This window comes from Alexandromys fortis, unplaced genomic scaffold (assembly GCF_014885135.2).
Source record: "Alexandromys fortis isolate MF-2015 unplaced genomic scaffold, M_Fortis_MF-2015_v1.1 scaffold_69, whole genome shotgun sequence".
NCBI lineage: Eukaryota > Metazoa > Chordata > Mammalia > Rodentia > Cricetidae > Alexandromys > Alexandromys fortis.
Window position 1 is genome coordinate 628907 of NW_026067951.1, and position 25658 is coordinate 654564.

Sequence of the window (25658 nt, forward strand, 5' to 3'; positions counted from 1 at the left end):
TGCCTGTATCGTGAGATCACTGTGGTGAGCAAACATGAGAACCTGTACCCTTGCTTTTGGAAAAGTAATATCCGAGGCTGGCAAGCTGGTGCTGTAGTTTTAATCAATTTTCTTTTCCGTCTTACCCACCAAATGCCTTTCTCAGCAAAAGCTTCCTCTCAGTCCACCCCACCCCCATGCAGGCATCTCAACAGAAACTGGAAACTGGCCGTTCTCGTACATATTTGGTCTGTCAAAGCCAGAGAGCAGTTTTAACTATTGGCATCATTGGCTAGCTAAGCCCAGCTGTTTTACTCTCAGGCTGCTCTAGACTTGTGATGCACAGAGCTATATCTATATATAAAGATTAAGGTTTAAAAATAAAGTTATCTTTTGTGTTCTTTTTCCCTCATCGGAGATTCACCTAAGTAAAAATTATCTTTTTATGTATATGGGTGTTTTCACTTGCATTTATGTCTGTGCACCATGTGTGTGCACTGCCTAACAAGACCAGAAGAGGGCATCTGACGTCCTAGAATGGGTATGCAAATAGTTGTGAACCACCATGTGATGGTAGGAATTGAATATGGGTCTTGGGAAGAGCAGGTAGCGCTTGTAGCCTCTGAGCCGTCTCTCCAGCCCCTGGTAGAAGTAATCTAATGGTCACTGGAGTTCCTCATCCAGCTATTTACAGCTCTTCCCTGTGCTTTTGCGGAATATTTGTTTCCATATGCAGAAAATAAGGCATAATAAAGCAAGCCTATAGAAGTTAGATGTCAGCAGGTTCTCTGCCGCCACATTTTCACTTTCCTTCGGATTAGCGTACCCTTGAGTATCTCGCTTTAAACTTGGAGAAACCAAACTGTGCAAATGGCTCAGAGATTAAGTACTTGCCACACAAACGTGAGCCCTGGAATTCAGATCCCAGAACTCACGTGAAAAGTGAAGTACCAGGTGGGCATGGCAGCCCACTCTATCTACCTCAGAAGGCAGACATGGGGCGTCCACAGAACAAGTTGGCTAGCAAAACGAGCCATATCTGCAAGGTGTGGATTTGCTTGCGAGACCTTGCATCAGTGAATAAGGAGGGGGTGATCAAGCATGATTCTTGACGTCAACCTAAGGCCCCAAGCACTTGTTCACACACAGACCCATACACATACACACACATACGTGAAAACATACCTACACACAATGCATACCACACCTCTGGAAAAAAAGAAAAACACTTGGTGAAATCTTAGTCAAGAGGGTAACAGTTACGGTTTGCTGAAGGTGTCTTTTAAATCGTCAGCTGTAAGCCAGTGTTCATCTTAGGCATTGTTTACTTCATCCATGTATATTACAAAGTCAGATAAACTTGGCTTCTGCCCTTCTGGTTTGTGTTTTACTCGGGTTTAAGTTGTGTAAAGCCGTTAATTTTTGCTCACTCATAAAAATAAGAAATGTGCAACATACAGAAAGCTGAATATTAACTAAATATTCAAATTCTAAAACAAGACCAGATTTTCACAAAGGAATAGCTGTTCACATAAGTGGTTGTATTTATTTTTATTTAACATTGAAAAACTAGCAGTTATTTATAGAAATGCTGATTAAAATATACTGTCCAGATAACATGTCTGAGCTGCTCCGTGCCTTTAAACACGTTCTGCTTCTCAAAGCCAAATGTGAGCAGATGTTTGTTTACTTACAAAGCTTCCTCTGGAGAACTTCTCCCACTCACATTTATTAATTTTTCATAATGAGGTAGTGGCGTTTTTTTCTGGCATTATAGTCTGTGTGCATCCTTAGTGAGCTCTACATAGCACATGAGATGGGGAGTAAAGTGTGATATACTCCATGTGGGTTTCGTAGGTGACTGCCACATACGAAGATTAATAAAAGATCAATGCATGGATAAGGGCAGTATTAGGATGACAGACATGTGAAGTATTTGGTAATGATTAAAAGCCAGTCCAGGGAAGTGACTCAAGACGTAAGGACCTGCTGGCCTCAATTTGATCCCCAGAACCTGTATGGCAGGAGAGAACCCCTTGACCTCTGTGTTCAGCCTCCAGAACCCACATGAAAAGCCAGAGGTGGTGGCATGTGACTGTAATCCCAGCACTCCTACACTGAGACCTGGGGGAGGGGTGACAGACTTGAGCACCTCCCCTGGAGGACAAGGTAGACTGGCAGAAGTAACAGGAGAACCAGAAACAGCATAGAGGTGAGAACTGGCTCCTGAAACGGTGGGTGTGCTCAGACTTCCCCATTCGTGCCCACACTCTTGACACACACAGAGTAAGTTAATGTTTAAAAAGAGTAAAAGCCTCGTGTCCCACGTTGTCTGAACTACTGAATAAGTACGACTCGTTCATTTGTTGGTTACATGGAAAGGAAGCATCATCGTATTGGAAGAGAATCATAATTTGTGGTGGTAAATACACTCTCCCTCGGGTTTCTTCCATAGTAAGATGAGCTCTTTGCTATTTAACCCTGTGTATGACCCATTAGCTTGACTTGTTAGGAGCCTTATGCATTACACCAAGGTCTTGGAATACCCATATGGCCATGTGTGTGGCATCCAACAGCATCGTGTAAGCAAATGGAGAGTGGTTGGCTGGGTGCTGGTTCACATTTTCCTGAAAAAAAAAAAAAAGAACAAGTCTAAGTATCTGCTCTCTTGAGGGTAGGCGGGCGGCATCACCCTTGCACTCTGCGATAGCACAGGGAAGGGAGAGATGAGGTCACCAGCTGGAGAGCATTTTGACAGTAGGCTGGATAAGTTAATCTCTACACCCACAAGATGTAACCACCCGGAGCCCTGGGGAGAGGCTCAAGGCTCAGCTCAGTTACTGTGTGTTCTCGAAAGGGCTTGCGGTGTGAGGCGAAGCCTGGCTCTCTGAAGCTTGATCTGGCAGGGGTATTAGCCGTGATTGATGTGTACTGGATTTGGCTCCTATGGGAAGGGAGGATATGACCTAATGGAGCAGAAGAGAGAAATCCAGAAGTAACCGCCAGTTCTCTGAATGGAGGTTGTCATTTTTCTCGATTGGATTTTGAATACAGGTCCTTATGCATGTGAGCTAAATATAGTTCTACCTAGTCCCCCCCTTTGAATTGTTCGTATGATGTGTGATATAATGTATAAATGTGTGTGTGTGCGCGCACACACGTGCTTGTGCAAGCCATGCCTACACAGGTCAGAGCACAACCTCGGTTATTTGTCCCCATCTTCTACCTTGTGTGAGGCAGGATCTCTTGGTTGTTGGCTGCATATGCCAGGCCCGTTGGCCTGAGAGGGTCCAGCTCTTGTCTCCAGTGCCAGCTCCTCCTAGCAGTGCCAGAGTTACAGATATATGCTACTGCACCCACCTTTTAAGTGAGCTCTGGGGATTTGAACTCACATCCTCATACTTGCGTGGCAAGTACTTTGCCCACTGAGCCATCTTGGCCCCCAAGTTCTTCAAGATGTGCTTTCCTGTGCTGTTATCATTTGTACTTTCTACATTCTCCTTGAGAGTCTTCACCCCGAGTCTGACACTCCAGTCAGTCAACCTGAAAGGAACATCTGGCTCCCAAGAAAGCAAAGGAAAGTATGCTAAGTTGGCTTGTATCCATGACAGGACAAATTTAACGATTTTCCACTGTATAATTCTAAAATTTTAAAAGTGACTTTGTCAAGAAAGAACCAAAAATACTCTTCCCTTCTGGTCTCGGTGAAACATCTGCACTGAGGTCAGTAACTTGGGCAGGAGGAAGAGTTGGTGGGAGCTCTTGCATAGTATGTGCAAGTCCCTGGATTCAATTCCCAACACCCAACAAACAAACAAATAAAATCTTCTCAATCGAGTTCTTCTATGTACTTCCAAACTAGAGCCATTCTTCACCAGAGATGTTCAAATTATACAGCAAAACCATCCCTGTTCTATGTTTGCCGTCTGTGTGTGAATTTTCCCCAGTCTGTGATGTTCCTTTGCAAGTTTGTGTCCACGCTGTCAGGCCTGCCCTGGGTAATTGAAGAGCACTTTCCCCATTCCCTTGCTTTAACCTCTCCTCTTGTGTTGAGAAGTGGGAGGAAAATCAAGTTGCTCTCCTTTTCGTTCCCATATCGTACAGACGCACGAATCAGTGTGGCAGCTAGTCACCCGCACTCTGGAACTGGGCAACATTTCTGTCATTATCCATTGGTCTGCAGCTGCCTGCTGTTGGTGTCTGTCTTGTCTAGTGCTGTTAGACAAACCACTTTCCTCCCCTGCTTAAAATCTTCTGTGACGCTCTGTCTGTCAAAAGTCTTTCTTTGGTTGGTCTACTATGTTGTTGTACACATGTCCATAGTTTGAAGGTGACTTGGAAATGGGTTCATCATATCTGAGGCTGACCCCAATCTGTGTGTCCCTCACCATAAATGTTCTCCTTTAGGGGCTTAAGCATTTTCTATGTTCTAAAATTTACTAATTCTAGAAAATTCATCCTCATAGCAAGTGTAAACATAACTAGCTCTCTATTAAAACTCTGCTCACAACATATCTCCACCCAGGAAAAGCTTGAATTATCTCTTTTGAAATGCAGGTTTTATTATTATTCAATTAGGAAGAAGCTGGGTGATTGAGAGGCAGTTGTCACTGAATGCCCTGCTACAGCCCCCAAGAGGAAGGGGCATGCTGAACCCCTAAGGGAGCAGCAGCAGCAAGGTGCAGTCTGTGAACAGGAAGTGAGAAAAATATAGGAAGAGCTGTGAGTGGGGGGGGTGAGTGGGGGGGTGAATGTATGTGAAGTATGTGTGCATGAAGTGTGTGAGCATGTGAGAGTGTGTCAAGTGCATGTGTATGAAGTGTATGGAGAGAGAGAGAGAGAGAGAGAGAGAGAGAGAGAGAGAGAGAGAGAGAGAGAGAGAGAGAGAAAGGGGGTAAGGATCAGCCAAGTCAACCATTTAGGATTGGTTAGTTTAAATATGTTTTCAGTTCTGGAGTTTAGAAGCTGTCTTCATCTGTCTGGTTTCTGGCCCTGGCCTAAGGGCAAAGTCCTAGTGGCCTGGAATGCAGAAGCATCACAGGAGGTGATCAGGAAAGTGGGCTCTGGATTGGCCAGTTGCTTATAAAAGTGATGCGCAAGGATGAGCAATTTATTATCCCTAGGAATTAGCTATTCTGGGGAACTGTGGTCCCCTCTTGGGTCAGCTAAGCTCCAAGATCAAAAAGGCAAAATACAAAGTCAGAGCCACGAACCTACTTATCCTTGTGGTATCATGTCAGTTACAAGCTATCTGTGCAACCTTGACTGAGAATTTCAAGTTCCTCGCCTAGAGAACAACAGGTTAAAGACGGTAGCATATTGAGAGCCCCATTTCCTCCCTGTGAAGATAAAACCCGGACACTTCAAACCACTTCCTCACAGTTTCCAAGTCCTTCAGACCCGCGTTCCCGTGGGATGGTACACTGTCTACCCTAGAAACCGACCCTAAGCCTGGACACTGGATAACTGTCTCGCTGTGGCTCCTGCTCAGGAGGTCTGCTTAGCAGCCAGATCCCAAAACTTCGCTTTAATGTCTTTCACATGTGGACTTCTCTGTCTGCCTCCATGTTCCTAACGCTTTTGGCTAATGGCCTCTCTCGGGGACATAACCATTGGCCCTGAAGCTTTTCTAACTTCGGAGTTCCTGGTCAGAGCCAAGCAACTTAAGTGTCTAATTCATGTCTGTGATGGACAACATTTAATAATGCCTTTGTGGAGGAGAACTAAACACAGGACCATTTCCAAGTCTAACGCAAGTCATGTCAATCGCCTCTTGGAAAAAGAACTCGTCACTAGGGTGGCGGGGAAGGGATATGTGGGGCTCTCATTGTTCGGGGTCTGAGAAATGCTTTATTGACATTGCTGCCAGGACATGAGCAATAAAGGTTGCAAGGTGAAAGGTTAATCCACTTGGCACCAATCTATAAATTTGAACTGTGTGGAAAATATTATACATTAGTGTTTACTATGGGAAAAATAATCAGAAACAGTACTTTGCTGTTTGTAATAGATTTTTCCCCCATAGATGAAGCAGGATATTTCTGTTGTGTTGTGAAAAGGTTTCTCAGAAAGCTGTAAGTTGGATTTCATAAATATTGGTGTTAATCGGACTTTTATGAGGCTTGGTAACTTGTAGGCGTGAGCATCGTTTACAGTGCTGCCCCATTGTAAGAGCTGGTTTAAACAGATGTGAAAACCAAGAGGGGTATTTGACTAAACAAAAGAGCATATTTTTGAATGCTAAATGAATAGCAACCTACTTAGCATATCATTTGAATTCTGCTCTTCAATGACCTAAATGTGGCCTGTAGGGCTTATGGTTCAACAGGAACTAAAAGGATCTGTGCTTTAAAAATGAAATACTCACCAAGGCTTAGAGGGACAAGCCTCTGACTCTATTACTTCCTGACATCCTGCGGGAGAGGCTGGACCTCTGTGGAACATTCTAGAACAACGTGTTAAACTGGTGAAAGAGAACTAGCTGGTGGGGGGGGTGCACATGTGGCTTGAGTAGCGGGAGTGATTAAAGAACAAGCTTGGCCGTTACCTACGAGGACAAAGACTATGACAACCCATTAGTGAACAGCCTCTGCATCCAACTCGGAGCCTTCTCCGCTGTGCTTTCCTCTGGCTCTCAGGCCCCTTCTCGGCCCTCAGCCTCTTTCCTGACTCACTTCGTAATTGATGGGATGCGTTGTGTGTCTGTGCAACTGTCAAGGACTGTCTAGAGCCCAAGAGTCTAGCCTTCCTGGAAGCTAATACCTTCTTCTGGCGCGGTTCTATAGATGTTGCCAAAGAGATGAAAGTCCATTTATTGATTGTGGTGGGAACAGTAGCCCCAATCTTAGCATCCTTACACCAGTTCCCTGAGCTCTGCTTTCTACAGTAGCCCAGAAGCCAAGGTGATTCCTGTGTACACAGTGGGCAGTAAGCATACCTGCCCTTTGCAGTAGCAGGCGACACTAATTCTGTCTTGCCTTGTTATTCACTGGACAAACTCCCTTAAATTACAGCCTCTGACCCAACATTATTACTCAGTGGGAAAGTACTTGCCTAGTGTATAAAAGGCCCTGGATTCACCCCCTAGCCCTGCAAAACTGTAAGTAAATAATAGTTCAGCACAGAGGGCTTTCGGTGCCTTGCTTGTCAGCTGTGCAGAAATGAAAGAGACACACGGTATTGTCACCATTGCGTATGAGAGAGAAATACAAATCCTATGTACTCACCAAGGTACAGGCAACACCTCCATCGAACAGGTCTAAAAATCTCTTACACTATTTCTGAGGGCCCTTGGTGATCTTTAGGAGTCAAATACCGGTAGAGATCAGCTCATTACAAAGCCATGTAGTGGTGATTAAGCCTTCGCCCTGTGTCTCGCTCCATGAGAAGTTATCTTACTCTGGTTCCTCAGGGTAGCTGGGAAACTATTGACAGAGATTCTGCCTATTTCTTATGCAGGAGGAAATTCTGCGTTGAAATATTACATCGTAAGTGGCAGCGCTGACACTAAATACAGGTCGGCGGAGTCCAAACCTCTCTCCCCTGAGAAACATACACTTTCTCCTCCTTCAGCTTTCTTTGGTTAAGAAGCTGATGGTAGACGTGGTAATAGTGTGGTAGTGCTGCTGGTGCTGGTGCTGGCGCTGCTGGGTAATGATAACGGGGAGGGTGGGGATGGTGGTGGGACCCAGTGGTAATAGTGATGGTGACAGTGTTCATGGTGGTGTAGACGATGGCGATTAGATTGTGTTTCACCTGGTAAAATTAGCTTCAGAATGCTAGTCATGTAGACAAGATCAGGAATATCGTACTCACAGAACTGATGCATATACTGGTACCCATCAGTCCTCCAGCAGATCCTATAATCTTTTCGAGGCAGTGGGTGTTCGTATTTTATGAGCAAAGAATGGCGGGCTGCAGAGGCTGTCGACTTGGCAAGACTGATTAAGTTAGGAGCCTAGACTCCATTCCCCTCCTGTTCGCCACAAAATGGATGCTCTCACCAAATCTGTTCCTCAGTAGACCCTAAAGTGCCCTGAAATATTTCAACTCCATCTGAAACATGCTTTCATGATGAAACTGCTCGCTGTAGCTTGTTAAATCACTTCATTTCTTTGAAAGATAAGCACATATGTGTAACTTATTCAGCACATTGATTAAACTTGAGTTTTTGCAGAAGGCTTTATCTGGCTTTCATGGTATTTCAAGAGCCAGGGAGTCTTACACACTTGAGCCATTCACAGCCTTCCAGCGGCCTCTTCAACTAGCCCTTTCTTTCCCTTTTTTTTTAATTCTTAAAGTAATTAATGAGTCAATTTCTTTGCAGTTGCCTCCCACTTAGCACTTTCTAAGCAATCTCTTCCCATGGGGAGATATGACATGCTAAAAATCACCATTATCTTTCTCTTCAAATCTCAAGGCTTTGTTCAAAATACATGCTTTGCAGTTTTGCTCTTACTGTGTCTTAGACTTCCCTCCCCAAAGAAAACAATATAGGTGGGTCTGGAAATATACATGCAGATTTTTTCCCTACCCAGGTTGCCTTGGTAACGATTGCACGAGCATCTCCCAACAGATGTCTGAAACTTGGCTAAGGTGTGCACACTAGTTTTACAGACATGTTTACCACTGCTCATTAACCTAGCCATTCCCAGGATCTTCCAGATCTGCATGAAAAGTGTCTGTACCTTCACGAACATTTTAAAACACCAGTGGAAGAGGGGTGTGTTAAAGCAGTTTGTCGTTGCTATTTCCTTCTAAGCACTCGTGGGTGCTCTGGTTACCGCCATGTTGTGTCATTATCCTTCTCTCGTTCAGTCATATGGAGCACCGTGTGAAGTTCAGTAAACACATCTCCTATGTTTGCGTTGCTATGTAATTACCACTGTACATCTGACCACATCTGTCAAGAATGAGGATATTGGTCGGCCAATGGATATTCATCAGCCTTTATGGACAAGTTCTGTGAAGCTGGGACCATGGCTTTATTTTTTCTTCAACCATATTTACCATTCTTTTTTCTATTCATTAGCTGTTTCAATTCTTCTTTGCAGTAGCCAAATTATCTCTTTATTTCTTCAAAAAGTTTGCGGAGTAATTCTGTTTTTGCATAGTGCTTTAAAGCTGCCCTTAGGAGGTTCCTGATACCATATATGGAAGGCTGGGTCATGGCGGTTCAGTTTACTGTCTGATGCAGAACTGATGAGGTTCTTTGTTAAGGTGAGATCATAGGAACATTATATCTTTCATTTTTCCCCTGAGCATGTGGTTATCTGCATAAATTATTCAAGTCCAGCAGGAGTTTTGAAAGAACCCTGAGATATTTAGCTTAGCAACCCCTTGGTTAGCTGAAAGGATTCAGCCACTCTGAATTTGTTCTGGTGGCAGAGTGCTCATGTGGAAGCAGCCCCAACAGTGTTCCTTTTTCATCATGTACCGCGGCAGAGTGTGGACGGCTGCTGCTTACCTTAGCATCGAATGGACAGGCTTTATAGGATCCCTAACTAGAAATTGCAGGAGGGCGTTGGTATTATCTCTTTCTATGAGAGTGTGTTTAAAATGAAATGCTTGCTGACACTTGAAAACTAGAAAGTCCTGTGTGCATAGGTGTATATGCGTGCATGTGTATGCATTCTGTGATTTCTTTAATTGATATATTTTTATGAATGTTTGGTATTCTGCATTTCACATTCTGACAAGTGGGTTAGAATTCACTGTTCATGGGATGATCATGAGTTTGTGCCTCGTACATCTTATAGATATGTGAGAAAAGAGGTAAGGGAATTCATTGATTGGTTTCCCTGAGATCTCCTGGCCCAGCCAGAAGCGTATGCACGGGAGGCAGGCATAGGGAGAGATAGGGAGGTTGAGGTTGGAGAGAACATCATGTGCAGAGCCCGTCAAGACTGTGATGGAATAAAATGCTGTAAGCATGCGCCAGCAGCACTCGCTGCCTGCCTGCGTAGACTCTTCCTTTCCCAAGCTGAAGCTGTTGTGTCTACCACATCACTATCTCTTCCTGTGCCACAGCGCGTGAGTCTGGTGCCTGTGGTGGTAGACCATCAAAAGGCCCAGAATGGCATTCTGAGTTCCCAAAGGCTGTCGTCACAAACTTATCTCCTCTGTGCTTTTCCAGAGAGTAGAAAGGAAGTCCGATCCTTGTACAGAGATTGCAGTACCCTGGTGAGCACTAAGGAATGCTTTTAAAAATAAACCTAGCAGAGGTAGGAAGTCTTTGTCAGACAGTATGACCTCAGATCAGCAGAGAGGCTGGGGGAGGCTCTTTGTACCATCAACTGCAAAAGGCGTCTACGTGAAGAACGGCCAGAGAGGGCTAGTCAGGGAGCCGGGGGCTCCAGGGCCTCGCACTAAAGTGTGCCTACCTTGTCCATTCTCTTTGGGAGGCCAGTACACAGGTCTGACCTCTGCGTCTCCTCGAGTTAAGTATTCCTTTTAGAATCAAACAACCACAGGGATTGCCAAGTGCTCCAGTAAGGCTGGGGAAGGAAGCCAAGAACGTACAAGTTAATGCAGATGTTTATTGGGCTATATTATATGTGCATATACTGATTCAGTTTATATATGACACTAATGAGACAGAGAACTGCTAGTTATCCCAAGCTTGACTTGACCTCACAGTGTTATTGTTACAGGTAACCTATTTTGTAGTATATTATGAAGTGTATAATGCATAGGTCTCTGTAAGTGTATCTGTACTTTTTAGTGAATTTCATTCTCTAAGATTTGAACATTTTAATCAGTTTAGAAGACAAAAATAAATAATATAAGGTACATATATATGTATATATTATTTATATAATAAATAATATAAGATCCCTTTTCATATGGTGTAAGGTACATGTATACCATATGAAAATGGATCAAACAAATTATGGGAATATGCGTGAGAAAGTACATCCTATTTTATCAGATCATTAAATCAAATAAGTCCTTCGTGTTTGTAAAAGAAATAAGGTAGACTAACAGAAAGCTGCCCTGCGCTTGGCAGGCATCCTCAGTCTGCTTCTGCTTGCTGTCTAATGGTACAGAGATTCAAATCACACACTGCGCTGGTGAGACTCGAGTACCAGGAGTGCACATACCGTTTTATATATAAAATCTCATTTTGGAAAACATTTAAGCGGTCAAGTGATCTTTTACTGTTTTAGTTAAGAGATGGGAAGCCCACTGTGAGTCTCTAGACTGGGTTAAATATAGCTAAATATGGTGGATGCTGAGTGACTTCAGCTGCCCTGCCTACCCCAGGGCTGTTCCTGGAGCCACAGGCAACGTGACATCAGAGTCTAGGCTGGATCTGCAGGATAGATGTGGCTTTCTTTCCTCCGGGCTCTTAGGGCCAAGCCAGAGGAATGTCAGGTTCCCTGCGAGGATGGACACCTATGGAAACTCACCGCAAAAATATTTAAAGAAAGGAAAAATTACACACACACACACAAAGATAAAGCCAATTCAAAGAAATAGAAAGGGGAACCAAAGAAGGGAGCTGATAGCGGCACAGAGATCACCACCACCAAACCACCAGGTCTTTCCCTTCCTTTCACAGATCCAGGGTGTGTTAGACGAGATGCTGAGAACGGAGAAGTGTGGGCTGTTCAAACAGCAAGTGAACATGTTCTCCTAGCTTTGCTCCCAGTGAAACCCTCAAGTGTGCTGGAAGGTTCCATGCTAGTGAATGGTTTTAAGGGAGGTGTTTAATTTGAGGTTTGGATGACATACTATAAAATAAATGTCATTTGCATAAAAGTAGACTATATGTTATGTGAAGATGAAGGGCGTTGGGTGGAAACACTCATGTTTTCTGCCCTTCTATGCCCTCTCACGATTTTGTCAAATCGAGACTGGGGCGCCTCATGCCTGTGTGGGGATTTTATGCCATAATACACAATTCCCCTTGTTTGTGCAATTATGTCTGCTTTTAACTTACTGCTTAGAGCTGCCCCTCCCAAGCCAACCATTTGAGGCAGCCTTGTTGCACTTAGTTCAAAATCTGTGGCAGTTAGAAAGGAAATGTCTAAAAGATAATGCTGGACTTTTAAAAGATAATGTTTAGTTTTCTGCCCACAAAGCAGATGTTCCCTGTATTGCTTAAAATGGACTAGTCAGTGCCCACAGAGCCCAACTGTTTGCCAAGAGCAGAGGCTCTCTGAATCATGGCAGAGGAAGACTTTCTCAACATCTGCTGTCTCCTCCACCCTGACTCTGCCACTGGCTGATCTAAATCTGAGGCTGAGTTAGAGGCAATGGCTAAGTTCCTGTCAATAATTCACTATATGAATGTGTATGTCAAGAAGAGGCCTGAGCTACCAGAGCTTGAGTCCCCAGCCTGAGCAGACAGAGCAGAGCAGAGAGGGAGATACTCTTTAGCACCATCCGGGGGGTCAGCCCAGGGTGGCCCGGCACCCAGGAGAGAAACCAGCACTACCAACCCTAGCAGGTACCATGAAAAGAGACATTCATAAAGCTTTTGTGGGGGTCACAAGACTTCCAAGAAGGCAGGACCAAAGCCAGAGCAGTATCCAACTGTATGGCAGGACTCTTCCTCCAGGTCCCCAAACTACACAACCCCTGTAGGCCTTTGCTCAGGGGAAGCACCTGCATCTGTCCTCCAGATCAAGTGTAGAATGTCACCCTCGCAGAGCCAGCTCTACTTCCCAGTCACCAGGGGCCCTGGGAAGATGTAAATGTGCCCCTGCCATCCACTCCTCCCACCCTTCCACTCTCAGCCCTGCTTGTTTCTCCTGCTTGTTTCTCTTCTCACTGGAGCCATAACGCATAGCCGGCACAGTGTAATGAATCACAGAAAGCTACATCCGACCATCGTCCGTCCGTCCGTCCATCCGTCCATCCATCCATCCATCTATCCATCCCAACAGAGGTTCTCACCTACCACTCCCAACTCAACGCTGTTGTGGCTTTCTGGGATCCTTTTGGCGTTGCTTTTCTACTCACGATCTCGGTAGATGCTTTTTTGCTATTTTTTTACACTGTGTACCCAATATGATCGTCTTTAGTTTCTCAAATGTAAGTAGGTCTCCCTTCCACTTCAAAACCACTACAGCCCCTTTAAAACCAGGCGCTTTATGTTCTTTCTTCTTTTTGGAAAATATTTTACAACTCTTAGTGTCAGCTATGTATTGCATAGCTTCTCTATACATATTTCCTGATAAACTCATTCATTATCTGAACAAACTGGTGCCTTTCTGTTGAAATAGGAGCGGCGGGGCTGCATCCCCAGCACCCTGGCTCCTGGTCGCCTGGCTAGATTATGCCCCAAAATAACAACACACAAACTGTATTCTTTTAAACACTGCTTGGCCCATTAACTCTAGCCCTTACAGGCTAATTCTCATATCCCGATCAACCCATCTCTAATAAACTATGTAGCACCGGTCTTACCGGGAAAGATTCAGCCTACGTCCATCCTGGGTCGGAGCTGCCTGGGAGAGAGGAGCCTGGCATCTCTGCTCCAGAGAGCAGAGCTGTCAAGTCTGAGCTCACTTCCTCTTCCTCCCAGCATTCTGTTCTGTTTACTCCACCCACCTATGTTCTAAGCCATGAGGCCAAGCAGTTTGTTTATTACTTAACCAATGAAATCAACAGATTGATATATGACACTCCCACATCACCTTTCAGATTAATTGAAATGGTATTTATTTTAAGAAAGGTGAATAAGAACCAAAGGAAACAAAACAGAAGTACTTTGTGTTCCAATAAAACTTTATTTATAAGCACGGAAATTTAAATTTTAGATCATTTTCGCTTACACAAAGTACTGTTCTTTTTCTTCAGACATTTAAATGTAAAGGTTACTCAGGAGACAGAGGCAGGTGAATCTCTGTGACCTCAAGGCTTGGTCTACAGAATGAATTCCAGGCCAACTAGTGCTACATAATGAGAATATGTCTCAAAAAAAAGGGGGAGAAATCCCTAAAATTACCTTTAGATTGGCTCAATTAATAAAAGTGCTTGCTGCCAAGACTGAAACTAAGGTCAATCCCCAGAAGGAGAGAACAGATTCCTGAAAGTTGTCCTCTGACTTCCACACTTGTGCAGTGGTGTACACACACACACACACAAAATAAATAAATAGATAAATAAATAAACGTATGTGTTTTTTAAAGTTATCCAGAGCACATAAGTCATTCAAAAACAACAGGCTGGGGATGTGAATCAAGGTACAAAGTAGTTGCCATTCAAGTGTGAGGACCTGAGTTCAAATCCCCAGGATCCATGTAAACCCAGGCTCCACAGTATGAATGTGCTATCTTAGTGCTCCCAAGGCAATAGAGGAGACAGAGACAGGAAAATTGACAGGATCTCACAGGCTTCTATCCTGGGCATATGCGGCAGTGGACAAAAAGAATCTCACTCAAACCAAGCAGGAGGCAAGAAATGACAACCAAGGTTGTCCTCTGACTTTCACATGTATGCTGTGGCACACACGTGCACACACATGCGTATGTGTACATCATACACAGACAGAAACACACAAGAAAAGACAAAGTATTGTGGACCATTTGTTGACCCCTGATACAAGTGTCAGAGTCATTAGAGTATTCTGTGTCTACTATGGATCCTACATAGCTCCTAACTTCACCAGGACTTCAGGGCTCAGGGCTAAAGAGTGGCCGTTTTGTTAACAGGATGTGCCTCACTCTGTGTGATGGATGGTGAGGGCTTGAAACAGGACAGTGGGGACACGGGTGCCCAAAGGGGGCACTCTGGGAGATGTGTGTTTTGCAACCAACTTCAGCAGAATCTAGCGATAGACACGCACAATAAGGTAAACAGAAAGGTGTCCAGATTTCAGGTTAGAAATCAGGCATCCCAGCTTAGAAGCCTTCTCAGGCGCTCACTGAGCAGCAAAGAAAGAGGATACAGCTCCTTAAAAGTAATTTCATTTTTATCTGTGTATTTTCATTCTTATTTAACAGTTTCGTACATAATAACAGTGTACTGTGATGGTGCCCGCCCCCACTACCTCTGCTCCCTCGCTCCTGCTGACTCCTCCCCAGTAATCCTCCTCCCATTCTGATGCCTTGTGTTTGCTCGCTTTATTTCTTGTGCTGGTAGCCACAGCTGCCTGCAACCCCTGCAACATCTGGCACAGCCATGTCATAGCCAGAAGACAGTGTTTCATAATGGCCCTCATCCAGGCCCAGTTATAAGGGTCTTCCTCTCAGACTCGGGGAGTCGTGTGGGTAATAGAGCCTCACAGGAGATCCCACTTCTGGCTGCCATTGGCAGGAGTACTTTTGCTGACTGGATGGTCTCATGCAGGCTGTTGCTCTACGAAAACTTGAGCCCCGCTAACTTGTAGGGTGGTGCATGCTAAGCCTGGAGTGCACAAAAAGAAAGAAAACTCTCCCAAAAAGTGACACTTCAGTGGCCTGTAGTTACCCTCTTATACGCCCATCCTGTCACACTAAAAGTCAGCGCTAAGTGATCTCTTCCAAAATACATCACAGAACACAAACGACAACACTGTATTAGAAGTCACTGTGAAGTCGTAGGAACGAAGGGTCTGATGAAAGTGAATGCCCTCTTTCCCTATTTACTCATCAGACAGCACAGAGAGCGTGGAAGCTGATGATCTCAATTGTTAGTAAATGTTACATTACCATAAAATTACATAAATCATCAAAGTTGCCTGGCAAAGCCCTTCTCACATGCCTACTTCTAGAGGATTTTTACAGTGTGAATATTACTGAAAACTCAACTGATTTGTGTTATAATTTATCATATTACTTGTGGGGGCAAGGAAGACCAACTTAACTAAGAAACTATATGTATTCTATAGCTGTGCTAAACACCCTGCAGGAAGATAAGACTGGATAATTGACCACATCCCTAAATTTCACACCCTCATTATTGTTACTGTTATCGTTACATTTATTTATTTGAGATGGAATGTGCATGCTTCAGCATGCATGTAGAAGTTACAGGAAAACCGCCAAGAGTTAGTTCTTGGGGCTGGAGAGATTCCGAAGTTTAAAAACACTGGCTGCTCTTCCACAGGGCCCAGGACACCCATACATATAAGATTAAAATAAAGGTTAATTTAAAAAAAAAAAAAAGAGTTAGTTCTCTCCTTCTGCCATGGGTCTTGGAGATCAAACTCAGGCCAGTCTTGGCAGCTGGCCTCGGAGCCTTCTATCTGCTGACTGTTAGCTTTTTCCTTCTAGGGCATGAAGCATCCCATTTCAATTTCTGTAACTTTTTTTTTCTTTGTAAAAGATTTTAAGGAATTACTTGGTGTGCTTTGTTAGCAAATCTGAACTCTGGGGCTGGGAGGAGTGCTAGGGATCAGCCCAAGGTGTTTGTGCATGCTGGGCAAGCATTCTTCCACGTACCCCAAGCTCTAGATTTGTAATTATTTATCTGGGTTCTGTGATCATCTGCCCAAGAAATCTGTTAAATCAGTACATGGGGGAAGTGAGCAAGAAGATGAATGATTAGTTGAAATACACGACTTTGAAAAGGTTATATCAGTTTCGTAAAACAAATAGTTTAATTGCCTATGTGGTTTTGTGTAGAAGTGATACTTTTTCAATATTTTTGTTATTGAATACTAGTGATTGAATCCAAGACCTAGTAAATATGAACTATGCATTCAACCCCTAAGCTGCACCCCAACCCCATATCTTCAGGTACAAAATATTAACATTCTCAAAGGGATGCCCTCCCCTGCCTTTGAAACCTTTGTGCCCGCACCTCCGCTCTCTGAGCTCACTCCATCCCAAAGATGAAGTGCATACACAAACAGTGGTTGGCAGAATGGACGAGCAGTAGCTCTTGTCCTTCCTCTCTGCAGCCGTGTGTTCTGCTGTTTGCCCCTGTAGGTTTTCTGGGCATCGCTGGCCTCCCTAGCTACAGAAGGGGAAGGCGAGACCTGAAGAGCATAATGACTTGCCCAGTGCCACATAGTTCCTGATGGAGCTGAGATTCGATCCCCAGTGCTAACTGCAGTAGTACACCACAGCGTGTCCCACTAATCCTGATCCTCCACCTTCATCCTCCCCGTCAGGTTCCTCCATATCCCGACAGTCTCACTGGTGACCAATCCAGAGAGCCTTGCTCCACATGTTCTGTGTCTGTGTGTGAGACTCTCTGGACACATGTATGTTTTTGCTAGTCCCTACCTCACTCTCCATTTCAAGTTATCATAAGACTTTCAGATTGAAGGCAGCTTAACATACACATCAAACAGTGTGGGAGTGTGCCCAGAAGGACTTATGTCCACTCCTTTCCTGAGCAAAGAGGTTTTACTGGGGTAGTGGTCTCTTCTGACTTGGCCTCTGTCTGTTTCTAAAATTGATGCCCGCCATGAGCCTGGAGCCTGACCCATCACCATCCCCTCTCTTAGCTGCTACAGAGTGCCTGAGCCCGATGTTGATCTGCAGATTACGTCACACTCAGCCCATTCTCCACCAAGATCTCGAGGTCTCTATAACTAACTTCGATTTCCGCTCACTGCCTAACTCCTCTGTGACCTCCCATGGCCCAAATGTGAAGCTCCCAGAGTAACCTGTGCCCTGCTTACCCAGCATCCCCGGATTTCTCACACACTTTACGTTTTGCAGAACCCACTGTGGTTTCTCCTGGAAGTGTGTGCTTGTCTTGTTTCTGAGCCCTCGCTGGCTCTTCACAGCCACAGCATTTGCTTTGTACTCCTGTGTCTTCTTTACCGCCCACGGTGTAACAGTTCCAGCCCTAGGGGCAGAGTCAAAGCTCAGTAAATATCTCTTGCCTGAGTAAAGGGAAATCATTGATTCTGTTTTAAGTAGTCTTTCAGTTTTGACCAAGGTGATTTCATCCTTCATAGTATTACAGAGTGGATTTCATCCCTTTTTGCGCATGTGTATTCTTGGTCTCTTTATTCTTCCATCCTTTGGGTCTTCCCTTTTTAAAAAATGTGTGTGTGTGTCTATCTGTCTGTCTGTCTGTGTCTGTGTGTTGTGTCTGTGTGTGTCTCTGTGTGTGTGTGTGTGCCTCTCTTTCTTTCTATCTCTATCTATCTATCTATCTATCTATCTATCTATCTATCTATCTGGGGGGACCTACTGGTAGGAATCTGGTGTCTTCCTCCATCATTGTCCACCTTCTCACTGAGCCTAGAGTTCACTGATGTGGTGACCTGGCTGAACAGCAAGCCTAGGAATCCTCCTGCCTCCACCTCCATACAACTGATATTTCAAGCATGCATTGCTGTGCCTGGATTTTTATGCCCAGGCTAGGGATCCAAATTCAAGTCATCATGCTCACACACTGAGCCCTTTTCTGGACATTTCTGACTGCTACTCAGTCTTGTCTTTGTGATGACCAAACAGTAATCCCAGAATTGTGTTGCTTGTGCTCACCTTCGCTGAGACTTTTGATGAGCCTGCCTACAAGTCTCCCAGGGCACCATGAGTCTTCCAGCCCGCTGCTGTCCTTCTGTGGCAGCCTGAGTTCAATAGGAGCTATTGTCCAACAGTGCAAGAAGGATGAACGAATATCTTATGTTTCCTAGTGTGATAAAGGGTAGGACTTACTTCCCAAGCAGTGTGTGGGAGCATGCTTCTAAAGAAGATAGGATATTTTATAAGGAAAAAGTGGTTTTTTTTTTTTATTTTAGAGCTAAAAAATAAACTTTTGTGTAAGTTTTAATAATTAAGAAGAAAATGACCCTGGTCAGAATTATTTATAAAAGAATGAAACCCTAGATGTTCTTAGCATAACCCCCCTTGACCTCCTTCCAGGGTTAATGTCCCTTTTCTCTCTCCAGAAGTGACCTTGAAGGTGCATGTTAGTGACGCCAGCACCCACCAGCCCATCGCAGATGCGCTCATTGAGATCTTCGCCAACCAGGTGTCTGTCGCCTCTGGCACGTCTGGGGCAGATGGGGTTGCTTTCATCAAGTTCCAATACAAGCTGGGTAATCAGCTGATTGTCACCGCCACGAAACACGCCTATGTGCCAAACTCTGCCCCATGGAAGCCCATCCGATTACCGGGTAAGTTGTTTGTCTTTCTCTAAGACAGACCTCCAGGTCAGAGTGATCAATGAGGAAGTCAGACACGGGGGCACACCTGTGGTGGGAGTCAGGGAAATCTGCATGCCAACTCCTGGAGTCACCCATTCGGGTGCCATTATGTGGAGGAATGGTGGGGTGGGGTGGGGTGGGGTGAGTGTGTGAGTCTGGGACTCAGTTGTCTGCCCGTTTCCCCGATGCTCAGCCTCATGCCTGTTTGATAAGCAGTCATGTGAGCTTTGTACTCTCATGTGTGGCATCCTCTCTGCTTCACAGACATCATAAACAGTCCTGAGCTCGCTCACCAGAGAATGAAGGACAGTGGGCTCCATATATGCGCCACCAGCTGTCCTCATTGCTGCAACAAAGGCCAGGACAACTGAAGGAATGAAGCGTTTTAACATACAGTTTGAAGGAAAGGGAAGGCTGAGCAGCAAGAGCAGGAGGCAGCTGGTCACATTGCATCTAGAGTCCGGAAGCAGGGAGTGAAATGCTTGTGCTCAGTTAGCTTTCTGTGTTATATGCTACCTAAGACCCCAGCCCTCAGAAAGCCCCTGCCCATATTCAAGGTGGGTCTTCTCTCTTCAGTTAACCTAATCTAGATAACCCCTCCCAGACTGTCCAATCTCTTTGGTGATTCTTAGATTCTGTCAAGTTGACAATCAACAATGTCATCACAGGCATCAGAAAATGCAAAGCCCTTTGCACTAGGTTCCATCTAAAGGAAATGTTTGATCTCCCCCTTGTATCACTGGACATTTTCAGGAGGGGAGTTTTGCAGACAGTATCTACCTACATCAGAAAAGCAGCTCTTCGAGGTAGGGGCTATGTATATTATTTGCCAAAGTTACAGTCTATAAAGGTTCCAATCTCAGAACTGGCAAACACTGAATCTCTCTTACAAGGGAAAGAGAAAAAGCTAACTTCCCAGGGTGCTCTAGTTACAACATTTTTATCACCAGATCAATATATACCTCTATTTTATGTGTGTTTCTTTAAATACGCTGCTGAATAAATGCAGTTGACCTGGTAACATTGTGCTCAAGCCCATAGCACCATAACCTATATCTGAACAATGTTTATCTCTCCCCTGTTTTCTCCATAGGGCTCATTATAACCTTCTCGTATTCAGGACCTTCAGCTTTGTGCATGGGAATAGTGAAATTACCAACAGAAAGCACAAAATGTGACTAGTTTGGCATAAATAGGTATAAAAAAATGGCATTTCCCAAGGGAGAACACTGAAACAAGAAGGTAGGGTGCTACCCGGTATGGCCTCTGCTGGGGATGAGCACCATGTGACTCTGTCTGTGGGCACTGTTCACACAGGCACGTACACACAGGACTGTTGTCTGGGGGTAGAAGGGACATTTAAGCAAGCATGTCTAATTGTAAATATGGGACCTGAGAATGGTGAGAATCTAATGGCTTTCGTTTAGACATTATTAATATGATTTGAAGAAAGGAAATTGTTTCCATAATATCCATTTTCTTGAATGAGTCCAATATGGGAACAATATAGTTTAATTGAAAGAGTTTTAGTAAAAACACCTGGAACCCATACCCACTTTCCACTAGCCCAGCAGGACTTTCAGAGCCTGTGCTGCTAGCTTCTAAAATGGAATTAACTGGATCATTTCAAAAGACCTTCCCTTTTGCTATTTGATGACCTTTTTAATATAATAAAGGCAACTCCTAGCTATCACCTAAAAGAAGTGTGGCCAGACTGTAGCCTGGCCTCAGTGAAACGCAGAGTAAACTGTTGTTTTAGTGTGGGTTTTTAGAACTCAAGTCTAACACTTCTGGTATTCCAAACAAGTGAGCAAAAAAAAAAAAAAAAAAAAGGCAGAAGAGCAGGCAGCTCAGAAATAGAATGAAAATTTGAAATTGAGATCCTTTCTGTTCCACATGTGCAGTGTTTTTGTTTACACAAGCGTTCTTATAAGAGCTTGGAATGGATTCTTTTCTCTTCCTTAGCAATAACTCCTGAGAGATGTGTTAGGTTTTCTCATTCGTGGAAGGATGTACAGACTAGAGCAAGGGAACTCAGCAAACAGGTCAAACAGATACACCAGTTTGTCCATATACCATTGCATTTACTACAGATGATCATTCTGCATCGTAGTTCTTCCACTGCTCTGGCAAAGAAAGCAGTGTTCCAGGACAACTGCCCTGGTCTCTGACCTGGTTAATTAGTCTTCAAAGAACACCCACCAAGTTGCAAGCACCGTGTCTGTAAATGCACGTGTCCACTGTGGTTACCCACAAGAGACAGCCTTCCCGCCATGGCTAGAGAGAAGCCCTGAGACCCTGAGAGCTCTTAATAGTTAATCGTTGCTGGGGAAGAGTGTCATTTTCTACAGTGACGTAGCCATTGATAAGCTGAGCATGCTCCTCTGAGTAACCCCCACCCTCACTCTTGCAGGCAGCCCTGATTAGACTCAGGAGCTCATACAGCATAACAGATGGAGCGAAGGAAGGAGAGGGACTGGGTGGGAAGAGGAAAGTGGTCAGCAGCAGTGGGGCATCGAAAGGGCGGTGGGGCCTGAAAAGGACTAAAATGCATTCTATGCATGTGTGAAATTATCAAAGAATTCTTAAAATTCAATGCATGTGCCCAGTTACGTTATACACTGCCCGAAATCCTTCAGTGGCCTCCAGGAATTCTAAATGGCACACGAAGCCTCCTCCCTTAGTGACCTCTCCCTTTTTGTATCTCATGAGTTGGCCAGTCGGGATTCCCTGGAGGAATCTGGGCGATGGTATCGTCCTGTCTGCTCTTTGTATGCTATTCTGGACGCTCCTTTTTACAGCACTCTTGGACAAAGCTTCTGTTCTATTTTGGAAATCCCAGGTGAGCTAATTTCACTCTAGGAAGTCTCCCTGCTCCCTAAAGCAGAGCTGAGATGTTCCTATCTCCCTACTTACCAATTTAAAAAAAGGCACTGGCCAGTTTATAACTAAGTCAGTGACAGAGTGTTTGCCTAGCATGTGAGAGAGAGACCCTGGGTTCCATCCTCAGCACTTGTGGCAGAGGTCTGAATTCCTCCTCCTTGTGAAGAGCCTTCAGTCAACACCCTCTCAGAGTAAGTAAAAATACCGTGCACTGGGAACTCTGGGCCTCTCTGCCACCTCTCATCCCTCTACAGATTTGGGCCCATAACCCAGTGCCGCTGCTCCCTGAAGCCCCCACAGCACATAGCTGACCCATTATAATACATCACTTGTTTCCCTCTGAAAAGTAAAATTTGAGAAGCAGTTCATCCAGGCGGTTTCCCTGGTGATGGAAAGTTCCATGTGAAACAAGTTTTCTAAGCACATTGTCCCAATCCCCTAGTGTCTTAGTCACTGTTGAACCGCTGTGAAGAGATACAATGGCCAAGGCAACTCTTATAAAAGAAAACATTTAATTGGGGCTTGCTTACAATTTCAGAGGTTTAACCCGTTATCATCGTGGTGGGGAGTATGACGGCAGGCAGGCAAGTGCTAGAGCCGTAGCTAATAGTGCTGAGTCCTGATCCACAGGTAGAGAGAGACAACGGGCCTGGTGTGGGTTTTGGAAATCTCAGAGCCGCACACCCGGTGACACACCTCCAACAAGGCCATTCCTCCTGGTGACTAAGCATTCAAATATATGAGCCTACAGGGGCATCTTATTCAAACTACCACACCTAGTTCTTGATAAAGATGACAGGTGATCTCAGAGCTCACACCAGGCAGCACAGAGGTGCTTGGGGTTATTCATGGTGCTTCCAGGCTCTGGCAAACTATGAGAGGGAACGGAGCATTGGAGAGGCATGTGTGGAGGAGGCAGCTTGGTGCAACCTGACTTGTAAGTGAGCTGCTTCGATGGGTTACACTCTCCACAGAAGTCCTGTCCTTTCTTCCTAACCACCAGGGGCCTAGCCTGTGCTATCTGGGGGTTCAGCTAATGGTTAAGACAGCCTGTGAGGTATCCATAGAAGTGTCTATAAAGGATTGACACAAGTTAGAGACTTGAGCCCTCTCATCTTTGCTCATTTATGGCCCCACCAGGGTCAGGAAGGAAAGAAGAGCTCCTAGCACCCTCTTCTGTTTCTGTTTCCTCTTTTATTCTGATCTTTACTCCTCCAAATTTGTCTGAACTCTTCTCCCAACTTTGATGTCCCAATAATTGTGATTTCCTTTTTGTTTTGTTTGGGTTTGGTTTTGTGTTGCAGTGCTGAGCATGGAACCTAGGGCTTCAAGAATGCCAGGGAAGTGTTCTATCGTTGAGCTACAGCCAAATTCTTTTGCTATCTTATTTTTTTTTCTTTTGAGCTTTACTGAGTTATACAATTTGGCCTTGAATTCACTGTGTCATATAGATAGACCCTAAATTTTCAATCCTCTTGCCTCAACTTCCCAAGTACCAGATAAATTTCAGCTACCCATAAAACACACCATTGTAGAGACTATGGAAATGATCCAGCCAGTAAAGTACTTGCTGTGCAGACATGAGGACCTGACTGTTGATCTCTAGCACCCAAGTGAAACACAGGTATACACAGTGTTGTACACTGTAGTCCTAGTGCTGGGGAAGCAAAGGCAGGAGAATCTCTGAGTATGTTGTCCGGCTAGTCTTGACAAATCAATGAGCTCCAAGTTCAGGGAGAGACTGTCTCAAAAAATGAGGTAGGAAACAATAAAGGAAGACACTGATATTGGCCTCTGACCTCTGTGTGCATATAAACACATATGCACCATGATGCATACACATATTCACATGTACACTACACACAAAGAGCACCATTTAAATAATGCATGCTTTAGAATGCCTGACTGGCTTAGTTGGAAGAGCATGAAACTCTAAAAATGTATCCTTGATGGCTTTGTGCAGCTATCATGTCCCCATTATCTATTTCCAGCACATTCCATCACCCTCTATTAACTGTATCCATTAGCTCTGACTTCCTATTTCCCATCCATTCCAGCTCCTAGCAACTTCTAAATTGCCTTCTGTCTCTGGATTTGCCTGTTCTAAAGATTGTATATAAATAGAATCAGACAGTATGTGGCTTTTTTATGCCTGCCATCCTCTCGGCATGTGTTCAAGGCTGTGATAATTAATTTTATTGTCAGCTTGGTTGGATCCGAATTGCCTAGAAAAAGAGCCTTTGGCCATGCCTGTGATATCGTCTAGATTAAATGAGTTGGGAAGAGCGACCTCACCTGTGGATGGAACCATTCCCTGGGCTTGGGTCCTGGACTAAATTAAAAGGAGAAAACACCCTGAGCAGGAACGCTCATAGCCCTGTGCTTCCGGACTGTGTGGCCTGCTCTCAAGTTCCCACTACCATAGCCTCCCTGCCTTCATGGACTGTACCCTCCAACCGTGAGCCCAAATAAACACTTCCTTCCTTAAGTTGCTTTGGTCCAGCATTGTTACTCAACAAGGCAAGCAACTAATACACAGGCCATCCTTCTTGTGGCCTGCCAGTACTCCATGCCTTTCTATTAATGAGCAATATTCATTCGTATGTGCATGCCAAGCTTCATCTACTTCTCAGTCGACAGACATTGATTTGGGCTAATTCCACTTTTGCTGTTATGGACAGTGGCTGTGTGAACATACATACACAAGTTTTGCACAAACATGCCTCAGTGCTTTTGAGTTTGTACCTAGCAGGGAAATTGCTGGTCATTTTGTGTTGAGTATCTGAGGAACTGTCAGGCCATTTTCCATAGTACCGAAGTGCGTTCTCAGATTTGTCATGGCACTTGTCCCCTTCTGTTTGTCCTCTAGCTGTTTCCTATGTGTCATGGTCCCCTTATAATGAGTGATTCTGAAGGCGCAGCCCACAGCCCACATTTATGTGTTCTGTTCATAATATAGCATAGTCCTGGAACAGAGCTGCAGCTAAATGCTGAGTAGGGGGGAGGGCAGATGCACACCAGCAGTTTGGGGGGGCGGAATGCTTGTGGAAAGCCAGAACTACAAAATCATTAGGATCTTTAACACTTGGTCTTTCTAAGTTTTGATATTTTCATAGAAAGTTGAGTTATTTCCTGGAGTCATAATGAAGACCCATAATTCCAGTGTGTGTGCTTCCCTGGGAATTCCAAGACAATCTCAGTTACATAGTGAAATGATGCCTCAAATATACATACATACATACATACATACATACATACATACATACATACATGGGGAGAAAGCCCAGTCAGTAAAGAGCTTGCTGTGGCAATAGTTGCTCATTAAGTTACCCAGGTTGGTAACTCACTGTGTTCCCTCTCCATACCCATATAAAAATCTGAGCTCCTAGCCCCCGCCTCTCAGCTGGGGGATTTTTGGAAAGTTATTTCCTCATTTATAAACCTGTTTCCTTCCATGAAGAGCAGGCACTTGAATAATACCTACTTTTTAGAATTGTTTTAATGCTTTGCTAAAGTATCCAAATCAGTAAACTTAGAGCGACAACTGGCCTGTCAGTAAGAGCCTGAAAATGTTAGTTTACAGTGGAATTATTCACAGGGTTTTATGCCCTCAAGTTCAAATTGCATGTGACAAAATGCCTGGAAAAAGGAGGATTTCTCATGCCTCAGGTTTAAGAAGAAATGCAGACTGTCAGGAAGAGAGGCATAGCAGCAGTAGCTTGTGAGGACCGACCACATTGTGTCCACGGTC

The 25658-nt window shown here is 44.5% G+C and overlaps 1 protein-coding gene across 5 annotated transcripts in view; it reads left to right on the forward strand.

The window, feature by feature from the left end:
* The window catches only part of Fam171a1 (family with sequence similarity 171 member A1), a 120137-nt gene that overhangs the window by 52612 nt on the left and 41867 nt on the right, over positions 1-25658 (forward strand). For all 5 annotated transcript variants that reach the window (XM_050150529.1, XM_050150528.1, XM_050150527.1 and 2 more), the window contains exon 2: positions 18767-18994. Coding sequence is in view for 2 of the 5 variants with exons in the window: in XM_050150528.1 (XP_050006485.1) it covers positions 18767-18994 (228 nt within the window). In the remaining 3 variants the exon portion in view is untranslated. The remainder of the gene's footprint in view (positions 1-18766; positions 18995-25658) is intronic.